General features: G+C 44.6%; 1 protein-coding gene across 1 annotated transcript in view; it reads right to left on the minus strand.

Annotated features, from left to right (window-relative positions):
* BARX2 (BARX homeobox 2) overlaps positions 1 to 11,277 on the minus strand; it is a 75,326-nt gene extending 64,049 nt beyond the window's left edge. The window contains exon 1 of the mRNA XM_004593282.2: positions 10,869 to 11,277. Within this exon, the coding sequence (XP_004593339.2) occupies positions 10,869 to 11,055 (187 nt within the window). The 5' untranslated portion in view covers positions 11,056 to 11,277. The remainder of the gene's footprint in view (positions 1 to 10,868) is intronic.
* Positions 11,278 to 21,174: the final 9,897 nt, after the last annotated feature.

Raw genomic sequence — 21,174 nt, forward strand, 5'->3', positions numbered from 1 at the left:
TGCAGCAGGCAATGGCAGCCAGTGACAGGTAAGATGGACCGGGCACTGACCAACCTAAGACAGGGGCTCTGTCATGCTATGGACATTCCCAATGACAGGTAAGGCTAATAACCTGAGAGTCCAGAACCCAAGACAGGTGCATTCAAGTCTGCTTTAAAACAAAAAAGGGGGATCTGTTGTGGGCTAAGGAGTTAATTAGCACTGGTTAAGCTGAGCAGTAACAGGAACTGGGCTCGTGGCTAAAAGCACCTGAACATTAGATTCAAGATTCAAGAGTGGAGATTTCAGATTTGTTTCCAGAGAACAAACTACCTTGAATTAAAGCAGGAATCCCTAGCAGATTTTTCTTACCTATCTGGGTAGAGGCATGGAGCAGCACTCTGTGATGGCCTCGTTGGTGTTTCCTTCCTGCACAATCCCCCATCTGGCTAGTCCATTTTATGAACAATAGAAATTCACTGCTAAGATGAGGAAGTTAACAGAGGAAAACACAACTGAAAGCTCCAATCCATTTGGTCAGCACCAATCATCGTCAAAGTATGATGAAATGTAGAAGGACTTTACAGGTGCAAGTCTGTACACTAGGAACACATCCTCCACGTCCTTTATTCCACAGTCCTTCTGCTGTGGACTTTGGTTCCTGCTCACCACAGCAGCACAAACACCAAGGCAAAGTTCAGCGACAATTGGCTCTGGCCTTAGATGGAAGGAGGGCCCTAGAGGGCTTTGATTGCTTTATTTGATTCAGTGCATATGTATTTATTTAGACAGAGACAAGCAGCCCAGGGAAGGAAAGTGCTTTGCAAGCTCTCAACTGCATAACTCATTTCCTTAAACTAGAGAGTGCTTTCCCTCTGCAGGGATGCAAGAAAAACGGAACTCCCAAAGGACAACATTTCTACCAAAAGTCTAAACACAGCATTCTTTACGTGGGGCTATTTTGCAATGCCTTGGCGGTTCTGGTCAACGGAATAAAACACCTGCTCCTACAGTTGTCATTCTGGAGAAAAGTAATCTATCCAGTCTGTTTCAGGCAACTGATAACTAACGATCATTTCTTTGGGATTACCATGGCAACAGATTATCCCTCTCAGTCTCTGATGACTCACTTTGCAAAGTTTTGAAATCAGATCACAGTCACAGAAAATAAAGAGAAGTCAGCCAGATAATACTCCTAAGGCTACTCCAAACATTACTCTTCCCTGTTAAAAAGCTACACTAAAAATATTTTAGCTGTTTAAGAAGCACAGAGAAAGAAAGGCAGGCCAACAGACAGAGCTTCCACTCGCTGCTTCACTCTCCAGAACCTCATCCTGGCCAAGACTGGGCCAGGTGAATCCAGGTCTCCTTGGTGGGTAGCAGGAACATCATCACTTGTGACATCACTGCTGCCTCCCAGAGGCTGCAGTGTCAGGAACCTGGAATCAGCAGCTGGAAATTGAGCCCAGCCACTCTAATGTCAAATAGCTGTCCCCTAAAAAGCACCACTGTAAGACTCTTTTGGTTCTTTAGCAGTCACACTTCTTTCCTTTTCTGCCTATCTGACTGATCTGCAATGGTATAACCTTTAATATGGGTTATCCTGATTACCAGGAAAGAATTACTATCCTTTCTTGTTGGTTGATCATTTAGACTTTTCAGTTCTATAAAGAACTTCACTGTAGCTTTCATCCATTTTTACTTGTATTTTATCTTATGACCTTGGAAGAGAGCTCTCTAGCCTGTGATTAAGAGAAAGTCAATTTCTATGGCTTCCCTCTACTAAGGTGGAAGGTTAAAAATACTTTATCTCTTAAGGGTGATTAGAAACTGATGAGACAGGGCAATTGCTTTTTTTGGCTTAACAGGCTAATCCTCCACTTCAAGCACTGGCATCCGTTATGGTGCCGGTTTGTGCTCCAGTTGCCCCACTTGCCATCCAGCTCCCTGCTAGTGACCTGGGAAAGCAGTAGAAGATGGCCCAAAGTCTGTCTTGGGATCCTACACCCACATGAGAGACCCAGAAGAAGTCCCTGACTTCTGCTTTTGGATCAGCTCAGCTCCGGTGGATGTGGCCATTTGGGAGTGAACCATTTGAGAATGGAAGATCTTTTTCTCTGTCTCTCCTTCTGTTTGTAAGTCTTCCTTCCCAATAAAAATATACCTCTTTACAAAAAAAAAGGAAGGAAGGAAGGAAGGAAGGAAGGAAGGAAGGAAGGAAGGAAGGAAGGAAAGGAAAGGAAAGGAAAGGAAGAAAGGAAGAAAGAAAGAAAGAGAAAGAAAAGAAGGAAGAAAGAAAAAGAAAACCGATCAGAAAACACTTGGTCCAGTATCCACTATTAGGCTATTAACAAAAAGTTACCACACCTATTATTATTATTATGCATACGTATAAAAAGTTTCAGGATAGAGAGTTTCAATATAATTTCTTTCAAGTATATAGCTCCTTTTGAATCACTGCTGCAGGACTCAGAAAGAGGACTCTCAGCAACTCTCCCTGCCGAGAATGAGAAAGCGCAACATCAGTACTCTATCCTGAAAGTTGTCATCAGGGAAACATGTAGGTCAACGCCCCTCGATATTACATAATTAAACATCCAAGTTATCCTGCTATCAAGCCACACGCAACTGTGACCTTGTTTGTGAGATGATCATTATGCTGAGTCCCAGTCACGGTTAAGTCACAGAATGAAAGGAACCCTGGGAAAGAGGAAGGTGGGCGGACACAGAGGCTGGCAGGATGGCAGGAAGGCCAATTAGCCTCTGGGACCTGCCATTACCAGGTATTTCCTGGGATGGAAATACAGCTGTGACCTCATGAAATTTCACCAGGCCTGTCAGAAATGATCATCAAATAAGGTCATGCTATTGCTTATCATGACGCCATTGATCAAATAAGACAAGATCTTAAAAATTTTTGTAGACCATGAAATTTAAAAGACAAGTTTATTCTGCTGTAAGAATTGTTAATTTTAAATCCATGCATCTGCAAAACATCTTGGAAAAATGAATATTACAAAAACCTATTCATACATTTCACAACTCTTTTTCACACCAAAATAAACTGTCTTTCCATCTTCCATTAACTGTCTTAAGTGCTTTGATAATAAATAACAATAATACTAATAACAACAATGATCAAAGGACAAAAGGCCGTGGATATACTCTAGATGGTTGCCAGTCCCTTCAACGCACACTATGAAACCTCCCATCTATCCCCAACATCCAGGAAGACGGGTTCCAGCAAGTACTCTGGCAAGCTACAGAAACGCAAGGGAAAAAACCCCCGTGAGCGCCTCTGCTGGCCCTGGGGGAATGACTGGTGAGAAATCCGACTGGCTCCCCTGTGAGGGCACCTTGACCTTTCCAGAAGGAAGGCCCAGCCCATCCCAGCAACGTCTGTGTGAGCAGCCAGGACACACAGAAAGCTGTCCTCCAGGCCTATCAAGAAGTCCTCATGTCAGCGGCCCTGGTGACTGGCAGGAGTCTTTAGGCTGGCTTGTGCCTCCTCGAGCATTCAGAATGAGTCGTGTGTATTCCGTTTCAACTGACGCTGAAGTAATCAGAGCTTTCCTCAGCGACTCCCGGCAGAGACCCTCTTTTCACAGCAATCATATGTAAGATGCGACTCTCGCCCAAATATAATTAGACAGCCTTCTGATATCTATCTAGGTGCACAGCGTTCTTCCTTACATGTGTGCCAAGTTTCCACTTTCAAGAAGTTAAATTGCCATATAAAAATGCCCTGGTGATGATGAGTAATTAGATACTGTAATGGAAAATTAACTGTGTTTTTATTTAGAGCATTTACTCTAACAACACTTTTCTTTTGCTTACCGTTATTAAAGTGCAATAAAAATAAATTAAATCCTGGGTGTTTGCAAAAGATTTTTTTTTCAACTCTCTTCCTGGAGAATATTGATTTTATTAACACCACTCAGTGAGTGCAAGGTCCTGAGATAAAGTCCTTTATTAAAAGCCCCTAATGGAAATTTGGCCACGCATAGTATGGAGGGAGGAAACCCCATTCCAACCCCTCAGGTAGCTACAACAGAGACAGACACCAAGGGGAAGGTTCCACATGCGCGCTCCTTCCCAGGGCGTCCTCTTTCCTTCTTTTTCTTTCTCTTCTGTTTTTCTGTTTCCAGGAAAGGCACTGCAACACAGGGGCTTCTGATGGTTCCAGGAGCATCTGTGAGCTCTGGCAAGCTGGGAAACAGGAGGTGGCTCATTCATCTTTAGAATCTCACTAGGATTAAACGCCCAAGACTGAAGTACAAAACACCATCTCCCCAACAAGGTGCACAATGAGACTTAACTCCAAACATTCCTCCACATCCTTGTCACCGTCTCCTCATACTCCAGTTGAGAGTCAGTCCTGGGCTCACTCAGGAAACACAAGAACGTCATGGCCATTAACTGTCTCAGGGTAAAACAAATGTGCTCCAGACTCTAAAGCTCTCACAGGCTATGAGCTGCATGCGTGTATGGGAGCCTCGGACCACGTGATCTGTTTTCCTCTCTGTGTCTCCTGTAGTGTGATCTCAACACAGAGCACCAATTAACAGCTCAGAAAGCTCTGGGTGGGGCAGGAATTTGGCTCAGCAGTTAGGTCACCCATATCCCACATCAGAGAGGATGGTTCCCTGCCCAACTCTGGTTCCTGGCTCCAGCTTTCTGCCAATGCACATGCTGGGAACCATTAGAAATGGCTCATGTAGTTAGGCCCTTATTGACTACATGGGAGACTCAGCTTGAGTTCCCAGTTCCCGGTATAGGTCTGTCCCTAATCTTGATATTATGGGCATTTAGAGAATGAACAGTGAGATTGGATCTCTTTCTCTTTATGTCTCTCTTTGTCCCTCAAATAAATAAAAATTTTAAATGACCTTCACAGTGAACACAAGGCACTGGGCAGAGTCAAGGCTTTGGGCTTCCCTGTTGAAGATTCTGAGTGTGTGTGTAAGTAGAATTAGTTCATCTTACTTGAAAGGTAGAGAGACAGGTCTTCTATCCACTGGTTGTTCTCCCAATACCTGCCAGGCCTGAGGCTATACCAGGCCCAAACCAGGAGCCAAGAACTCAGTTCTACTACCCACGTCAGTGGTAAGGCTCCAACTACCCGAGCCATCAATTACTGTCTCCCAGGTGCACATTTACAGGAAGCTGTAGTCAAGAGTAGAGCTGGGACTCAAACCCAGACACAGCGAGCTGGCAGTTAAGCTGCTGTGTGGGATGATTCCATCTTGTATCAGAAGGCCTATGTTCAAATCCCAGCGCCACTTGCAACAGCAGGTTCCTGCTAATGTACATCCTAAAAGGCGCCAGATCATGGCTGCCTGCCAACCACATGGGAGATGAGGCCAGTATTGAAATCTGGCCTTTCAGTGTTAGCCTGGCCCAGCCTGGCTGCTGTGAGCATTTGGAGAGTAAACCAGCACATAAAAGAAATTCCCCTTCTTGCCCCTTTAAACTATAATGGAAAAAAATGAAAGAATTTCAGAGCAACCTACTTTTTCTCTTTTTCTCTAAATCTTCTCTTGTTTTCTTCCTTTTAACTTCCCCTGACAATGTAAATAACATTTTGCAAAGCTTTTCATACAAATCCCTGGGATAGGTTAAATTTAACAAATACCATCCAGCCTTGTACCACAAATTCTATATTCATCCAAAAGAGTCTACAAAAAGTTCATAAAACTATTATAAAAACAAGCTAGCTATGCATGGAACTTAAAACTTTTCAAACCAAAATATATTTAACTTCAATTGCGCTTTCCCATAAATTCTTTGGATCCCTTTCTATAATCAGCAAGAATGCCAGCATGTCTTTAGGAATCTGGCTTCACAGAAGAGTTAATACAATCAGTTTGATTTCATTTGCATTTAATAAGGCTAACTTGACAATTTTAGTGAATGATAAAACCTTTTAGGTGGATCTCAAAGAAAAAAATTCACAGGTGATAAAACCTTTTAGGCGGAGCTCAAAGAAAAAATTTCACAGGATAAGCAGAAATAGTAAACTGTCTTAACACTCCCCTAACCTGATTCCAAACTACCTATCATCCACTCTAGAAATCAGCAAATCAGAGCTTGGCAATGATTCTGCAAGTAGCTTGGAGTAATTTCAAACACCTTAGGTGATCATCTTGACTTAGAAACAACTTTAAAAAAATGAACTTGGCAATGTCATCACCAAGCAAATACAAATGCTTGTAGATTAAATTATTGCATTAACCAATGGCAAAGATTGGACATTTGAAGAGGTATTTGAACTGTGAAGAAAACTTTTTCTAAACATCTTTCCAGCTGCTATTCAAAATAGAAAAAGAAGAAACTAATAATAATAATAATAATAATAATAATTCAGAGGCAGAGATGATACTGCTGATGATTAATTCATGACTTCATGAATTCAAGCTAACTCCCCAGGGGAACCTGTGGTCTCTCCAGCTAAAAAATAGTCATAAAACTTGAGCAGGAACATAATACCAGCTAAGTCCCACCATAACCTGACCCTAGAAGAAATCCTGAGTCACAAGCCCCTCAATTTATTTACCCCTCAAATGGGAACAGGCGATGCAGTTATGAGTAATTGTTATAAAAGCTCATTTGCCCTTGGCAGAAGTGCAAACACCCATTGATAACAATCATTTTCCCAGACCTTGGTTTATGCTTCTTCCTTAATGTTCCAATGCCCGACTCTTGAATTGTCTAAGACTTTTGTGAGTTTCATCTCCAACTTAGCGTTCAGATTTGGGGAATCATTGCAGCCCACACCAGGAAGCAGTTGTCAGCTCCCTATCTCCCAAGAAAGTCGCTGCACGTCTGCTTTCTCTGGGATGACACACAATCTCTGCGATTGAAATACGCCCAAGGACATCACCCAAAGAACTTGTTTCTCTTGGACCCACCAAAGGATAAAATGTTCTCTATGTCATCTGCTAAGATAAACACCCTTCCCCAAATGCTCCTTTTTAATTGGCTTGTTGGCTGTCCCCTGGCTGGTCTGCATGGGTTGATCCCAAGTATGTAACCAAGTGAGAAAATTCCTCTTGATTCCTGCAAGCTGTGACAAGGATGACCTTATTGGTAGAGTGAAACCATTTTCTGCAGGAAACGCTGCCCTGCTGCAGGAACTCGGCCCATTGCTCACGTCCAGCTGCACAGCTCAGCGATCAGCTCTACAAGCCTGACTGCTAAAGCGATAGAGATTCAACACAGCCATGCTCTCAGAGTGGGGGAAAGGAATGAGAGTGTGAAGTGAGTGAAATACTTAAAAGCCACATATGGTCAGAGGCTGTGAAAGATCCAAGGATCTAACTCACTTAGGTTTCAAGAGTAAACAATTATAATAAATTAGAAGTCATTAGCACGATAGCTTCGTTTATTGGTATCCTCATAGGAATGGAAAATCGCTAAGAGAAAAATCTCCACATCCTTGACTCTGGGAAGCAATTTAGAAATGCTGCCTGCAATAAGGAATGAGATGCAGGACGCAGCCTCAAAAGCAATCCCTTCTGGTATCTCCACAATCTGTCCTACCATGGGAAACCGGCTTGCTTCATGCAACGCTTCCAAGAAACGTGCCCCACTACCAGAAAAGGAAAACATGCACCCTGAAATTCACTACTCTTTATATCATACAGTTTATCTTATATTTTGCCTTTGAATCACTGTCATTATGTTAATGTTTATGAGAGATACTCACTGATTTCCAAATGCAATATATTTTAATTTCAATGGGGATTACTATTACTCAAAGCTAAAACCAACAGATCTTATACAAAATTACTTGCAAAAGTATTCTGCAACAGCCTGAGTAACAAGACTTTTTTCTTTTTCTTTCTTTCTTTCTTTTTCCTTTTTTTTTTTTTTTTTTTTTTTTTGCAGATGGAGGCTTCCTTCATGCTCAAATCGTAAGTTTAATTTTTAAAATTTACGTTTTCTTTTAGATTTAGTGGGAAACTTTCCTCTTGTTTGGCTTAAAAGGAAAGAATTTACTTTCCCACTAGATATCAAGGTGATTTAAGAGATCAACCGAGAAGCTTTAAAAAAGACAGCTCTCCAGGACTAAAATGACTGCATTCACAGTCACAAGCACTAGTATTTCAGCAGGATTACAGTATCCAACACCAACTTGCCATCAGGTGATGTTCTGCCTGGTGAAAAACATTTCCATTTCTCATTTTACTTGAACACCTGCTTGTCTGCCTGAGGAGATGGAGGACCAGACACTGACATGGGGATTACTCAATCAAAACATCGACTGCCTCATGATGTCTTTGAAAACCTCATGGTTTTTAAGTCTGTAGCTTTCTCTCTACCCCAACGCCATGCATGCACAGTGCAGCCTGGCAATTCTTAGCGTTGGTCGAGACTTTTTCTCCATTGTCATTATTTTGCCTGACAATGTTTGCTTCTGCTGCAATTATTTAAACTTCATAAAAATAGAAAACAAAAGGATGAGAAAATTCAATAGCTTTAATTCCAATTTATGTCTTTCACATAATTCGAACTTTTTATGCATTGGCTCCACCAAAACTGTGTTAAGCATTTAACTATACCCAATAAAGAAATTACGGTTTCCTTATGAATGACAGTTTCTTATCATACCTTTCTTAAATTTATAAAATAAACTTCTGATTCTGAATGCAACTGTTTAAAACAATAATAAAAACGAAAAACTCACTTTGAAAGCCTGGTATTAATGAAACTCCCAAGAAGGCACTAATGGGATTCCCATGATCTAATACATGTCAGGCTTTAACTGTAATTGTAAACCCACAGGCGGCTGATGATCTGAAAATATGAACTATTGTAGCCAGTTTTTATGGGTTTAATTCCACTGGAAAAATCCCAGTTTATCTACTTAAAATCTCAACTACAGAAAAACCATGACACAAAAACCATCACACATTTTCAAAGCAACCATCTGCAGGAAGAAAGCACTGAATGAACAGGACAAGAACACCACTGCCAATAGTCATTCTATCCACAAACCATCAACGAATTTCTCAAGGGCAAAGCTGAGCAAGACCTCAGCCCATGACCCGTGTGCAGCTCACTTTCAAAGCTCACACTACATGTGAGTCACTTCATTTCCCTCTGACTTATTTCCCACACCAGGTTCACTAAACCACAGAACTTACTCAGCCTGCACTGACAGGGTGACTGTTTACGAAGGCAATTTATTATCCTATTTCTGGCAGGTTTGCTTCTGTGATCCAATTCTGTGACTCCTAAAAGCCGAGAAAGTTGCCTTCAAGTTAATGCAAGCAAAGACGCTGGACATTTTTGCCAGCACTAGCCTGTATCAGGGAACTGGGGAGAAGTTGTTCAGCTTGGTCCCAGGAAGCTCCTGGAGGCCAGGTCCGAACTAATTGGAGATCTGTCACTTGCCATGGAAATGGGGCCTCTCTTTTCTCTTCAAAGGGACTGTAGATATCATAGCAAACCATGCTTTCTGCTCAAAACAAAATTCAGCCGACTTCCCCTTTGAAATACAAAAGCAGATAACCAACAAAAAGTTGGAACGAGGGAGGATGAGCCCATATTTCCCAAAATGCATCACAATAAAAATATAATAATAATAGTAATAAAAAGCATTCACCCAAGGGCATCACAAACATATTAACTTTACAGATCTCTACCTTATTACTAAAATGTCTCATTGGCTTCTTATTTCAGATGTATATTAACAGCAGTGTTTTTTTTTAAAAAAATCAGTATTTTAAAATAATCAAAAGATTTGTTCTGGGATAGTGAACCTAAACCCACCTTGCAAATTTCACTTCAAAAAGTAAATGAACATGGCACTTTATCATCACAGGCATGTAGGAATTAGCTAGATTTACAAAGGACCTCATTCTGGATGTTTAATATTTATGTACTGATTGTTCTAGTAAGACTTTGCATTGTTTGCTAGCCACTTTTGGCTGGAATGTTTGAAAAGTCAAAGAGGCTCCTTTCCCCAAGGAAGTATACTTTAATTAATTTATTTCATGCGACATCTATACCAAACATGAACTCAATATTTCTTTTGGTTTAGAAATATTATATGTTTGCTTTTAACAGATATTGTGACAAAATGGACTCAACATTTTTCCCCCTCAAGGTACTTTGAAATTTGTAGCTTAATGTCCTCAAAGGTTTTTTTTTTCTCCATACCTTGGGGTTATTTTCTACAAAACCTACAACATCCTGAATGTATTCATGAACGCCCCCCAGGTCTCAGCTGTTTGTAGACAGCAAAGCTGTTGTGAGGGACTTTTTTTTTTTTTAACGTCATCCTTGTTTTTAGTCACTTCAGACAAAACGAGTCCGCCTCCCTGGCGGCGGGGCGCACACCCTCAGCGCTTCAGACTGCGGGACTCTCCGAGGGCGCTGTCACTTTTAGCCAGGGTCGCAGAGTTCCTGGTTTTGTAGTGAACCTTGGAATCGCGACCTACTCGGGACAGTCTCAGCGGACCAGGGAGGTAACACCTGAAGTCCTTTGGCAAAGGCCATCAAGCTCACGTTGAAATCTACAACCCCACTTCCAGAAGCCGCACTTGGGACGCTGCGTAGCGTCACCGGCTAGAACTTTCTGACTGAAAAGCACAGCGAGGAAGGAGTAAGCGTTTTTCGCAGGGTCTCTCCAAGGGTCGGGCCGCCTCTGCTGCATTTACAGTAAATGCAGCAAAGACGCCTGTACCGGGACCCATACCCGGCCTTGCCTGGCTGGGCGACAGACGCTTCGCCACGCCCGCAGCTGGGGAGTCCAGATGCCTAACTGGGGCTCAGGCTAAGGATTCCTTGGCCCCTTTCCCTCCGCCGGGAAAGCAGAGGGGACAGGGGCAGGCGCGAAAGTTACTGTAGCCCGTGTACCCCGCCCCCGGCGGGTATCTTACCCGGACAGGAATGCAGGGGCTTGGGGCGCACGACCAGAGACGGGCACACGGAGTACAGGGAGAGTTTCTCAAAGTAGTCGCAGGTCTCCTTGGACAGGATCTCGTCGATCATGAAAGTCTTGTAGCGCCGCCTGGCTGCCTTGAGTTGGCCGGGCGAACTCAGCCTCAGCTCGGCGTGGCAGTGCATGGTGAGCCGCGGCAAGCGCCCGCCGGGCGGAGCGCGACTGCGAGTGCCCGGACGGGGCCGCCGAGCCGGGCTGGCGCGCCGGGGGAGGGGAGAGCTGAGCTGCGCTCCTCTGCAGCCGGGCAGGCGGCGGGGCGGGGAGCACCGAGGGCAGCGGGCAACGGGCGCGTCTGCTGCGCGTCTACACCCACCCGAAGATCAGCATCTTTGCAGAGCCTTTTGGGGACAAGGCGGCTGTCAATCAGCGCGCACTTCCTGCGGACCAGGTGCCGGGTATAAACCAAGGGGCGTCGGCGCCCACCCCGCCCCCGCCCGCTTGGGAGATCTCCGAGCCAGCCTGCGCGCCTCGTGCCTCGCCGCCCTCGCTCGCCTCCCTCAGCTACCCCGGTGTCTCACGCTCCCCTGCCGGCGTCTCTATTTTAAGACACCAGCTTGGACTCTCCTCCCCACCCCCTCTCGGGACAAGCTCCAGGTGTGCGCAGGGCGTGCGCGCACGCGTGCCGCGCGGCGGACAGTGCGCGCCGCCCCCGCTAACGACCTGGGCCGGGACCGTGTCCAGTGACACCTTCGCGCGATCTTGGCCGTCGCCTACGCCCGGCTGGGATGCTGGTGCGCCCAGGTCTTGCTTGGCCAAAGCTGCAGATGCGGAGAATCAGAGCTCCGAAGCCCCCGAGAGCCCCTGTGTCTTCCTCGATTCCTGCGTGGACTGTGCCCGACGATCAGGATCGCGGCCTCTCCATCTTCAGATCGGAACCCCGCAGCCTTCACCGACTTAGGCGATCGGGTCCTTTACACCGAGGGCGCAAACTGAAGCTAGTAGACCTTTATAAATGATCCTGGCCCCAGCCGTTATCCCTATCATAAGCTACAGATTGTTAATAAAGCTGTGCATTCGTTTTTATGTTGAACTCTGGTTGTAACCTGTCTTTTCTCACCAGCAAGGGCCAGCGCAGCGCGTTTCCAGGCTGCCGACCGGCCCGGGGACAGTGGGCCCCGTGCGGGCTGTTCCCAACGCTCAGTCAGTCCATACGCGACAGGGTATGCGCTGCCACAAAGACTCATGTTTATTGAAAAGTCTGCCTTTTTCCTTCACGGCTGTCACTCTCCGAGTCCGTCCCAGCCCGTTTCTGTGCGAACTTTGGTTTTCAATCTCAATTTGGGTGGAGGGCACCCACCAGGCCTCCAACTCCCTGGGCTCCCGCTGCGTACGCCGCGCCCTGCAATTGTCTGGCAGTGCCAGGTGCGCGCCCATTTCCAAGATTTGTCTTGGAATTGGTGTGCTCAGAAATGGAAAAAGAAAGAGTGAGAGAAATAAAGAAATAAAGACAGGAAGGAAGGACGGACGGAAAAGAAAGAAAGAAAAAAAGAAAAGAAAGAGAAAAAAAGATGCGGTCACAAAATTAGAGACGCAGACGGCCTTCTCCAAAAGCTAACACCATCTGCCCTCCACTCCCAACCTGGAAGCGCCGAGGATCTCAGCGGGCTTCCCGCGGAGCCTACTGCAGAGTGGGCATAGACACGGAGCCGAACGTTAAACTTGGCGGAGGAGCACAGCATCACGCGCTAAGAAGAATGGGGGGAAAAAACTATTAATAGGCGGATCCTAGTACTAGACGTGGCCCGCAGTGCGTCTTGGAGGAACTTCCTTACAAAGCTGTTTTTACGTGCCCGTTCCCGTCCCTGCTCTTCATTTACGATTGTTTTCCTTAATTTCCTCCTCCCCCTCCCCCCGCGCCAGGAAACTTGAGGGCTCTAGGAAACGACTGTCAGCGGCCGCGTGCAGTGCAAGAAGCCCGAGGTGGCCTCAGTGGGCCCTGGAGCGCCCTTGCTTTCTCTGTGGAACCAGGCGGCCTGTCGTCTGTCGGGTACAGCGGTCGTTCAACCAGGGCCCTGACGGGCTAAGATTGTCGGAGCGCCGAAGGAGCAGGGACGGAAAAGTAACAGCTCAGGGATTGGGGGGAAGGGGGCTGCGTTCTTCCAGGGACCATCCTAGGCATGGAGTTCTATTTGCCAGCTAGAAAATGCAGAGGTATAGGCAGTCCCCGCCCCCAACCCCCTGCAGTGTCTTGGAGGATCTGGGAGCACCTGGCGGGAAGGTGACCCAAAAGCAATGCCACCTGCAGGGCCTTCATGGAACTTGCCAGCCCCCAACCTGAGTACCTGCATGGCCTGGGACAAGCTGAATGCATCGAACCCCGAGCCTGCGTGCAAACCGCGTTACTGTTGGGTCCTTTCATTGTCCTACCTGCCATTTCCTTCCTTTCTCCCCCGGCTCTCCAACTCTTAATTGCTTTCCAGCGTCACTAAGTCCCTGCAGGCTCCCCGACCCCCCAGTAGAGAACAACTGTAGTTTGTTCTCTATCGAGATTCCAGCTTCTCTTTTCTGCCTTCCGCCCTCCGTTCGCTTCTCCCCAGGGTCCATCTCCCATTTATTTTTCCCTCCTCCTTCGCTCTTCCCTCCAAGTTTCTCGACCACCGCTCCTGCAGAGGCCGCCGGCTAGCAGTCCGATAGCCAGAGCCTGGTCACCTCTCCTGCGCGCTGGTTTGGCCTTTGCGGGCATCTCCTCCCGGCTTCCCGTGGGCCGTGGGCTGTCGCGGACACTCTTATGTTATTACTTTTTAATTGGCGGTGTTTTCGCAGCTGAAGAAGTCAAATATTTATACTGAGCACCTCGGATTCTCTCTCTCTCTAAATCTTTGCTTTTTTCCATCAAGAGGAAAGCGTTTGCCGCCATTAAGTTCTGCAGGCAGAGGTGTTCAAGAGATTCCAGCGCCTGGAGTTTCCTAACTAGCTCTCGCTTGCTTCTGACTTAAGACGCCTCCCCAGTCTTCACTTGCAAACGGGAAATCCTCATTCCTGCACCACAGGTTGCCCTTTCTCCGTCCTAGCTCCTGCCTCTGGAGCAGCATGCTCTTTGTTTATTCCATGTTAGAGGATGAAGTCCCGGTGTGCAATCCACTTAACATCTGCTCCGTAAAAGTGCCTTGAGTGGTGAAAGTATGAAACCCGGGAACCTTAAATTACAGAAGGCGTTTGGTAACAGCAAATCTTAGAATCTGTACTAAATGAGACTTTTGAATGAGTCCCTTGTATCTTGGATAATTCTGAGGTTTTGAGCAGTGGCATGCAGTCTGATTCCTTCTGCTCCCATGTCCCTCTTTTTCCCCCAGTCCTCTGGACCCGGACGCCTTCCTTGGGAGGAAGCACATCCTAGCTGTCAATCACCAAGTGCAGTTTCAGTTGGAAAAAGCAGGCAACTTGTTTCCAGCATTAGTGAGTGATGCAGCAAAAGCCATCTGCCCAAGTGCCTCAAACTTTTGCCAGCTGCTGGAGACCTAGAGACCGGTCCCAGCCTCCGACGACTGCACCCAGGCGATGTCTGCCCTGTGCCCACCAGGAAAACACTGCCAAAATCAGACTTCTCAGGAGGCTTCAGGGGATTCCCTAACCTACTTCTGATTCCTGGAGCCTGAGCCCAGCCAGAGGGAAGGGGACAAGGACTCTGCAAAGTCAGGGCTGGAGGTGAGGACAGCAGGAAACCAAAGAATTTAATACACGGTTTCACCTCCCACGCAGTATCTCCCCAGTCAACTACAACCACTGAAATGTAAGGAAATAATTTTTTAAGCCCTAGGGTGACTTTTAAGTTGCATCTAGGATCTGACCCGAGATGGTCTCGGCTTAATTTTCAGTTTCATTATCCTATTGCCATCTTGAGCTGTGTGTTGAAGTAGATATTCGGGAACAGCCAGGACATGTCTCCTAAGGACACTCACTCATTTCTCAACCTTCTTTCCTCTAAAATGGGGAAGGGGAGCGAAAGCATTGCTAATATTCTTGTAAAGTGCGTTTAGTAACTTGTATTTCAGCCACTAAGTTTTGAAATAGTTTCAGACACGTAAAAGCAAAATAAGGAAAGCCTCGTAAGTTAATATTCCCCTGGGCCTCAGAGCCATGCCAAAGCTGCTGTCTGTGCAGGCCGGCTGGGTAGCCTCGGATAACAAGTTAAAGGAGGTGTATGAGGAGGCCAGCTTATTACTAATGATAATATTAACTTACAAACCTGCTGGTGCATTTCATTAGAGCAGCCACACTTGACAAATGGGCATGGGGAGGAGTGAGTAGAGCCTTTATTTTCTCCAAAACAGCTTTCTGTTACTTTTCATAGCAAGATTGGGGCTTATAGCCACAGGGCACTGACATTTATATGAAACATAGTAAATCATATTGCTGTTTCCAAACTTTTAGAATCTTGGCACGCAGATTAAAACATGCAGATTCTCCTTTTGAAAATCATGCTATCCTGACACCACTCACTCATATTTCTGTCAGTGCCCTGTGTGCCTCAATTAGCCCAACTGATTAAGCTAAAAAAATTTAATAAAATTCAGCATACTCCTGTTTTGTCAAAGCCTTGTGAAAAAATATCTGCAAGTTTGCAGCAACAGGGCTTAGGTTCCCCCTCCCCAGTGGTATCTCTTCCCTGATGAGAAAGAGCAGAGAAGCAGCGTTTAAAAAGTGGATTGGAACAGCGTCCTGATGTCTAGGATGGGAGTAAAGACTATTGGAACAGACAAGCCAGCCTGTTAATATGATAATAATCCTCCACCAGGTCCCCAGAGGTTTGCTAGGCGAGTCCAAGGGAGGCTATGCACACTGCTAACTCATACAATGTCAATCTCCCCAAGCTCTTTAGTTTTCAATAAATAATCAGTTTGCTGTTTAAAAACAAACAAAAAACAACAAAAAGTATGACATTTTGAAAAGTACTGGAGAATGCCTCTCCACTTTCCTATGTGTTTAAAGTTGGATTTTGCTCAGTGTTCAAAACTTGAATCAGCAGAGGACTAAGGAGTGGGAGGGACAAGAGTAAGCAGACTATCATTAGCCTTGGCCACCTAGGTCCCTGACTGCTACTGAACATCTGGCCCTATAGTCACAGACTTAGCACATCTGCAGGCGTCAATCAGTGTAATCAGCACCACTTCACAGGAGACTGGGTCATTTATAGTTCCTACGTGTTGTCATCTGCCAAAAAGTGCCGTCATCTTGCACCTATTGGGTGACATCTCATCCAAATCATCCCATTAAATGCTTTTATTCACTTGTTGGCCTCAAACGGACCTCCAGTAGGTTTCCGTGAATTCTCTGTAGTCTTCCCAAACCTAGGGCAAGTTGGCAACTCCACAAGGCAAGATTTCAAAGGGAACAAGCGATTGGTGGGTCATTAACGTCCTGTTATCAAGGACAAGAGGGCTCCTGTGTCAGCCAGCACAGGGAAAGACCCGTGGAGCCAGTCTGCCTTCTGTGCACATGAAAGAAAAACAAAACTCGAGGAGAGCTTGAGTGATTAAGGAAATCTGCTGGCATAACTGTGACTATGCTAATACAGAATGATCTCTACCAAGGACACTGGGTGCAATATGCCAATTTGAGCTGTAAATGGTCTCAGCGCTCCTGGTCCTTAAATAAGAGGAAGTTTGCACAAACTCCTGGACACAGATGCTAATCAGGTGCTTAGGTATAAGCATACAGTATGTGTAAATGAACATCTCCCCTCGCCCTCCCGTTGGAGTGTGTGTGTGTGCTCACACATGCTCTCTCTAGGGTAGCATGCATCCATAAGCCTCTGACCTCACACTTTGTAAACATTGCTTTTATTGTTGTGTAAAGAAGGAAAATAATTTTAAAAGAGAGATACTTTCATAAATCTTGTTTATTAAGCAAATTCAAGGGGAACCTTTACATTTATAGGAAGTTAGAAAGGAAAAGGAAGCAAAGCGCTCCATCGAGCCCAAAGCATCTCATTGCCCTTAGCAGGCATGCACGCATGCACAGAAATGCAGACGGTTTCTTTTCTAAGCAATAGTGTACACCTTGAAATGCAAGTTGACCTCTGTGAGCCTTTTATAAAGAATATTATTTCCATCTGTAGAGGCTACAGCACAGCACCTGTGCTCAAAACACAACAGAGAAACAACAACAACAAAGCAACATGGAAAATTCTGGAGTGAAACACTCACACAGTTCCAAATTATCCTTTTCTGGATAATTTGAGCCAAATGAATTCCTGTTCACGTTTTTCCATCTGAAGATTTTATACTGAGGAACAAATTTCCTTCCCTTGGAGCAAACAAGATGGCTTTCAGACATCATCAACACTACAACTTTTCCTTCATTACTTTCAAAAGTTACAGGAGTATTCAGATCGAAGTCATCTTCAGATTACAAAAGCAAATGGATGAGATGGTGCCCATTGATCAGCAGCTTGCGTTTTAAACTGGAATTTGAAGTCATCATAGAACAGAGAAGTCCCATTTGCATTGCCAGTGCACATCCTGATACGTTGACTTAAGTCAATTATGGAGTCTTTCAGATTGTGTCTAGAGAAGCTGCCAAAACATCTGGTCATTTCAATCAGGTCAATAAAAAAGTCTGCCAAGGCAGGGGGGAAATTAGTCAAATTACTCATGTGTATAAGCAGAACAATGGGTTGTTTTCTCCCGGTTGGCAGTAAGTGGATGTAGCTCAAAAGGTTTTGGTTTTCTCTTCTGAAACCAGAATACAGTCCCCAATTCCTGAAGGAGGCTGTGATTTTTATCAGTTAATGTTTGGGAGGTATTGGGTCAGATCTTCAGGCCAAAATGTAATGGGTATGAAGACGACTTACTCACGTCGTGGGGATAGTTCTGTACTCATTTGATTTCTGTGTTCTTGAGGCTGGGACCAAGCCAGAAGAATCAAGCCAGGCTGGTGTTTGCTAAAATGTTGAAAAATAAATGTAGCAGAACCAGAAATCCTAGATTAGTGTTTATTCCTTCTCAAGTCCTGCTTTTCACATAATGTGATAAGTGATGTGATCTACCAAATGCAAAGTGGGATACATAGCTTCCCTTCAGAACCTCCATTACACAAAGTGCCATTCAAGAAAAGTGGAATAATCATGTCCTTTTACTAATGCTAGTATTTTCTATAGGGTCTTCAGTGGATATCAAAATGCTATATTATCTTTATGGGGGGGCATAGTGATAGCTCCACGGGAAAACAAGTGCCCCTCGGCACAGAGGCAGTGGTGCTTCCAGAGCCCAGCCCAGCATTCTGCCTGCATCCTTACCTTACCTTTTTCTTTTAGAAAACTCACTCTTGAACAGCCGCTGATCAGAAACATTCCACTAAATGATTCAATTCTGAAATCTGTGCTAAATGAACTAGCAATTAAGTCAATATGAGTAAATGTAAAGGACAGATAACCTACCCATGCACAAAGTTCTTTCTAAAAACACGGAGACAATTAGAAACAATTATCATCATGACTGAATAATGTAAACTTTATGTTCAGGTCTGAGATGACTCACCCTCCACTGGGTGTTTAGGAGTGCATGATCTCTTAGGTTGCTTGGCTTGGTGTTTGTATATATCTTGTTCAGTGTCTGCAGCTTAATTGTTAAGAGCTGCTAATGAATTACCAAAAAAGTCTTTGTCTCCTTGATGAGGTACAATAAATAGTTCTTTATTCTAAGGACAAAGAAGTTAAAAGAAACCCAATTTTCTAGGTAGGAAAAAGGAAATGTTTTCAAGAATAGTAAAGGCTTTATTTAGAATTTTGATTTGAAGACAATCTTGCTCTAAAAACCGATTTAACAGATCAACAGTAGCTACTGGGTAAAATGTGGGACGTGGTAGAGGAATAGTGTTAATATAAGCCAAGAAGGAGGGCTTTAGTTTGAACACAACAGACAGTCTGCAGAATCTAGATTTTTTTCCTTCTTTCTTTTTTATTTCCCCTCCTCTGAACTAAACAGAAGGCTAGGAGGAAGTTACAGTCTCATGGTGCTGGAGCTTAAGGCCATAGCTAGCACCTATACATGCAACACTATTTTTCCCTCTGTAAGGACCAATTATTACGGCTAATATTTTCATGATCCAGTATAATCTCAGAAAAACAGGTTTTTGTCACCCCCATGACAATGACATGGGAAACAGAAAGGGGGCATGGCCTAAAAAAATACTGAAGAGATGAGAGGATTTTATTCAATGCAATAGAAGGATGGGTTCCTGAGAACCTCAAAATTATTGCCATATAGAAACAAAGGTGCCTAGTCTTGAATTAAAACTTCAGAATACACCTACCTGCATATAACATGGGCTAAAGGCCCACAAACAGGTTACTGTCTTGATGACACACTCAGCAGACATTTACAGGGTAATATCTTGGAGCACAGAGAGACCCACATAAAAGAGCATAAATGAATCACACGCTGTTTGTGGGGATGTACATGTGCAACACTTCTGCAGGGCAGTTTGGCTTCATGTCTCCAACCCAGATTCCCTCCAGGAGTCCAAATGCAGGGACAAAGCCAAAGCTGTGCTTCTCAATTAGGGTTGTTTGTAGTGTCTCCTAAGAGAACTTGCTTAAAGGTGCTCAATTCCTATGTTGTTTCCCCAAGCAATGTGTAAGTCTGGGAGCTCCCATCTTCAAACATGTCATTTTTCCTGATTTTGTCACTGGCGAGCAAGCAGGTTGCCAAACAGAATGTTAATAGACCTGGCAAAGGGCGTGAACAGAAACAAGTATTTTAGTTGGAAGACGTAGAAGGACATGAATAGTCTATTACTTCACACCACATCTCTGAATTGAAGTTTCTTCGTCCCTATCAAAGAACTGAATATCTGACAGTGCTATTGTGAGACGCAGTAGACGCACAGACATGGCTTGGGCGGTGCTTGACACATAACGAGAGATAAAAGCTGAGTCTTTCTGTGGAGACATCAAGTGGACAAAGTATTTAAAGAACAGAATGTATATTGTAACCCCACTTAAAAATTTTGGTTTTTTTTTATTTGAGAGAGTTACAGAGAGAGAAAAAAGAGAGGGAGAGAGAGACAGAGAGAGAGAGAGAGAGAGAGAGATTGAGACAGAGAGAGCTACCATTTGCTTGTTCATCCCCCCAAATGGCTTTAACCGCCAGAGCTGGGCTGGTTTGAAGCTGGAAGCCAGGAGCTTCTTCCAACATCTCCCTTGTGTATGTAGGGGTCCAAGGCCTTCCACTACTTTCCCAGGCCATTAGCAGGGAGCTGGATCAGAAGCGGAACAGCCAGGGCTCAAACTGGTGCCCGTATGGGATGCCAACCCCACAAGGGAAGGCAAGTGTGATTGTACCAGGCCTCAAATAATTCTATTTTGAAAAATTATATATGTACATATATTCCAAGATATCTCAAGTAGTTCATGAAAAAAGTGAAACTAGACAATGAATTTAGGGACCAGCATTGTGGCACAGTAAGTTAAACCTCTGCCTTTGAGATCTGCGACTTGTATCAGAGCACCAATGTGCAATATGAGCACTGGTTTGAGTGCTGGCTACTCTGCTTCTGATACAGCTTCCTACTAACACAGCTGGGAACGCAGTGGAAGGTGGTCCAAATGCTTACACTCTTGCTACCCATGTGAGAGATGGAATGTCAGGCCTTTGGATTCAGCCTGAACCAGTTCTGGTTGGAGAAAGGGCCAGAAAATGGAAAATTTCTCAGTCTCTTATTTGTCTCTGTTAGATCGTATGGAAACTGAGTCTAGGTGTAGTCATTTAGCCTGGTGGTTGACTAAGCATGCATGATTCATAGCAGACTGCCTGTGTCTGAGTCCCATCTACTCTTGATCCCAGCTCGCTCTAATGCGCATGCCGGGAGGCTTCTGGCTTTGGCCTGGCTTGATCCCAGCTCTTGTGGGCATTTGAGAAGTGAGCCAGCGAATGGGAGCTCTTTCTCTCTCTTTGCGTCTCTGTCTCCCTTTGTTTATCCCAGAAACAAACAAACAAACAAGTAAATATTTTGAAATAAGTCTATTTTGGCACACAAAAAATAAAATGCATACACCTTTTTCATGAACATTCAATACTTTCTCGTATATGTTGTTGAGGGTTTATTTGACGTCAAAATAAATGTATCTTCTACTTTGACTTTTCGCTGAGCTTTTCGAAGCAACCCATTGGAAGTTGGAGAGTATGTTCAAACCTGAACGGAGATAATGTCCTGATGGTAGCATTTTGGAGGATTTAACTTTCCTCTCTATGCATTTGAATTTGTTTTCACTATTTTACAGTGAATAGCCACCTTCTTCTTCA

This window comes from Ochotona princeps, chromosome 4 (genome assembly GCF_030435755.1).
Source record: "Ochotona princeps isolate mOchPri1 chromosome 4, mOchPri1.hap1, whole genome shotgun sequence".
Lineage (NCBI taxonomy): Eukaryota > Metazoa > Chordata > Mammalia > Lagomorpha > Ochotonidae > Ochotona > Ochotona princeps.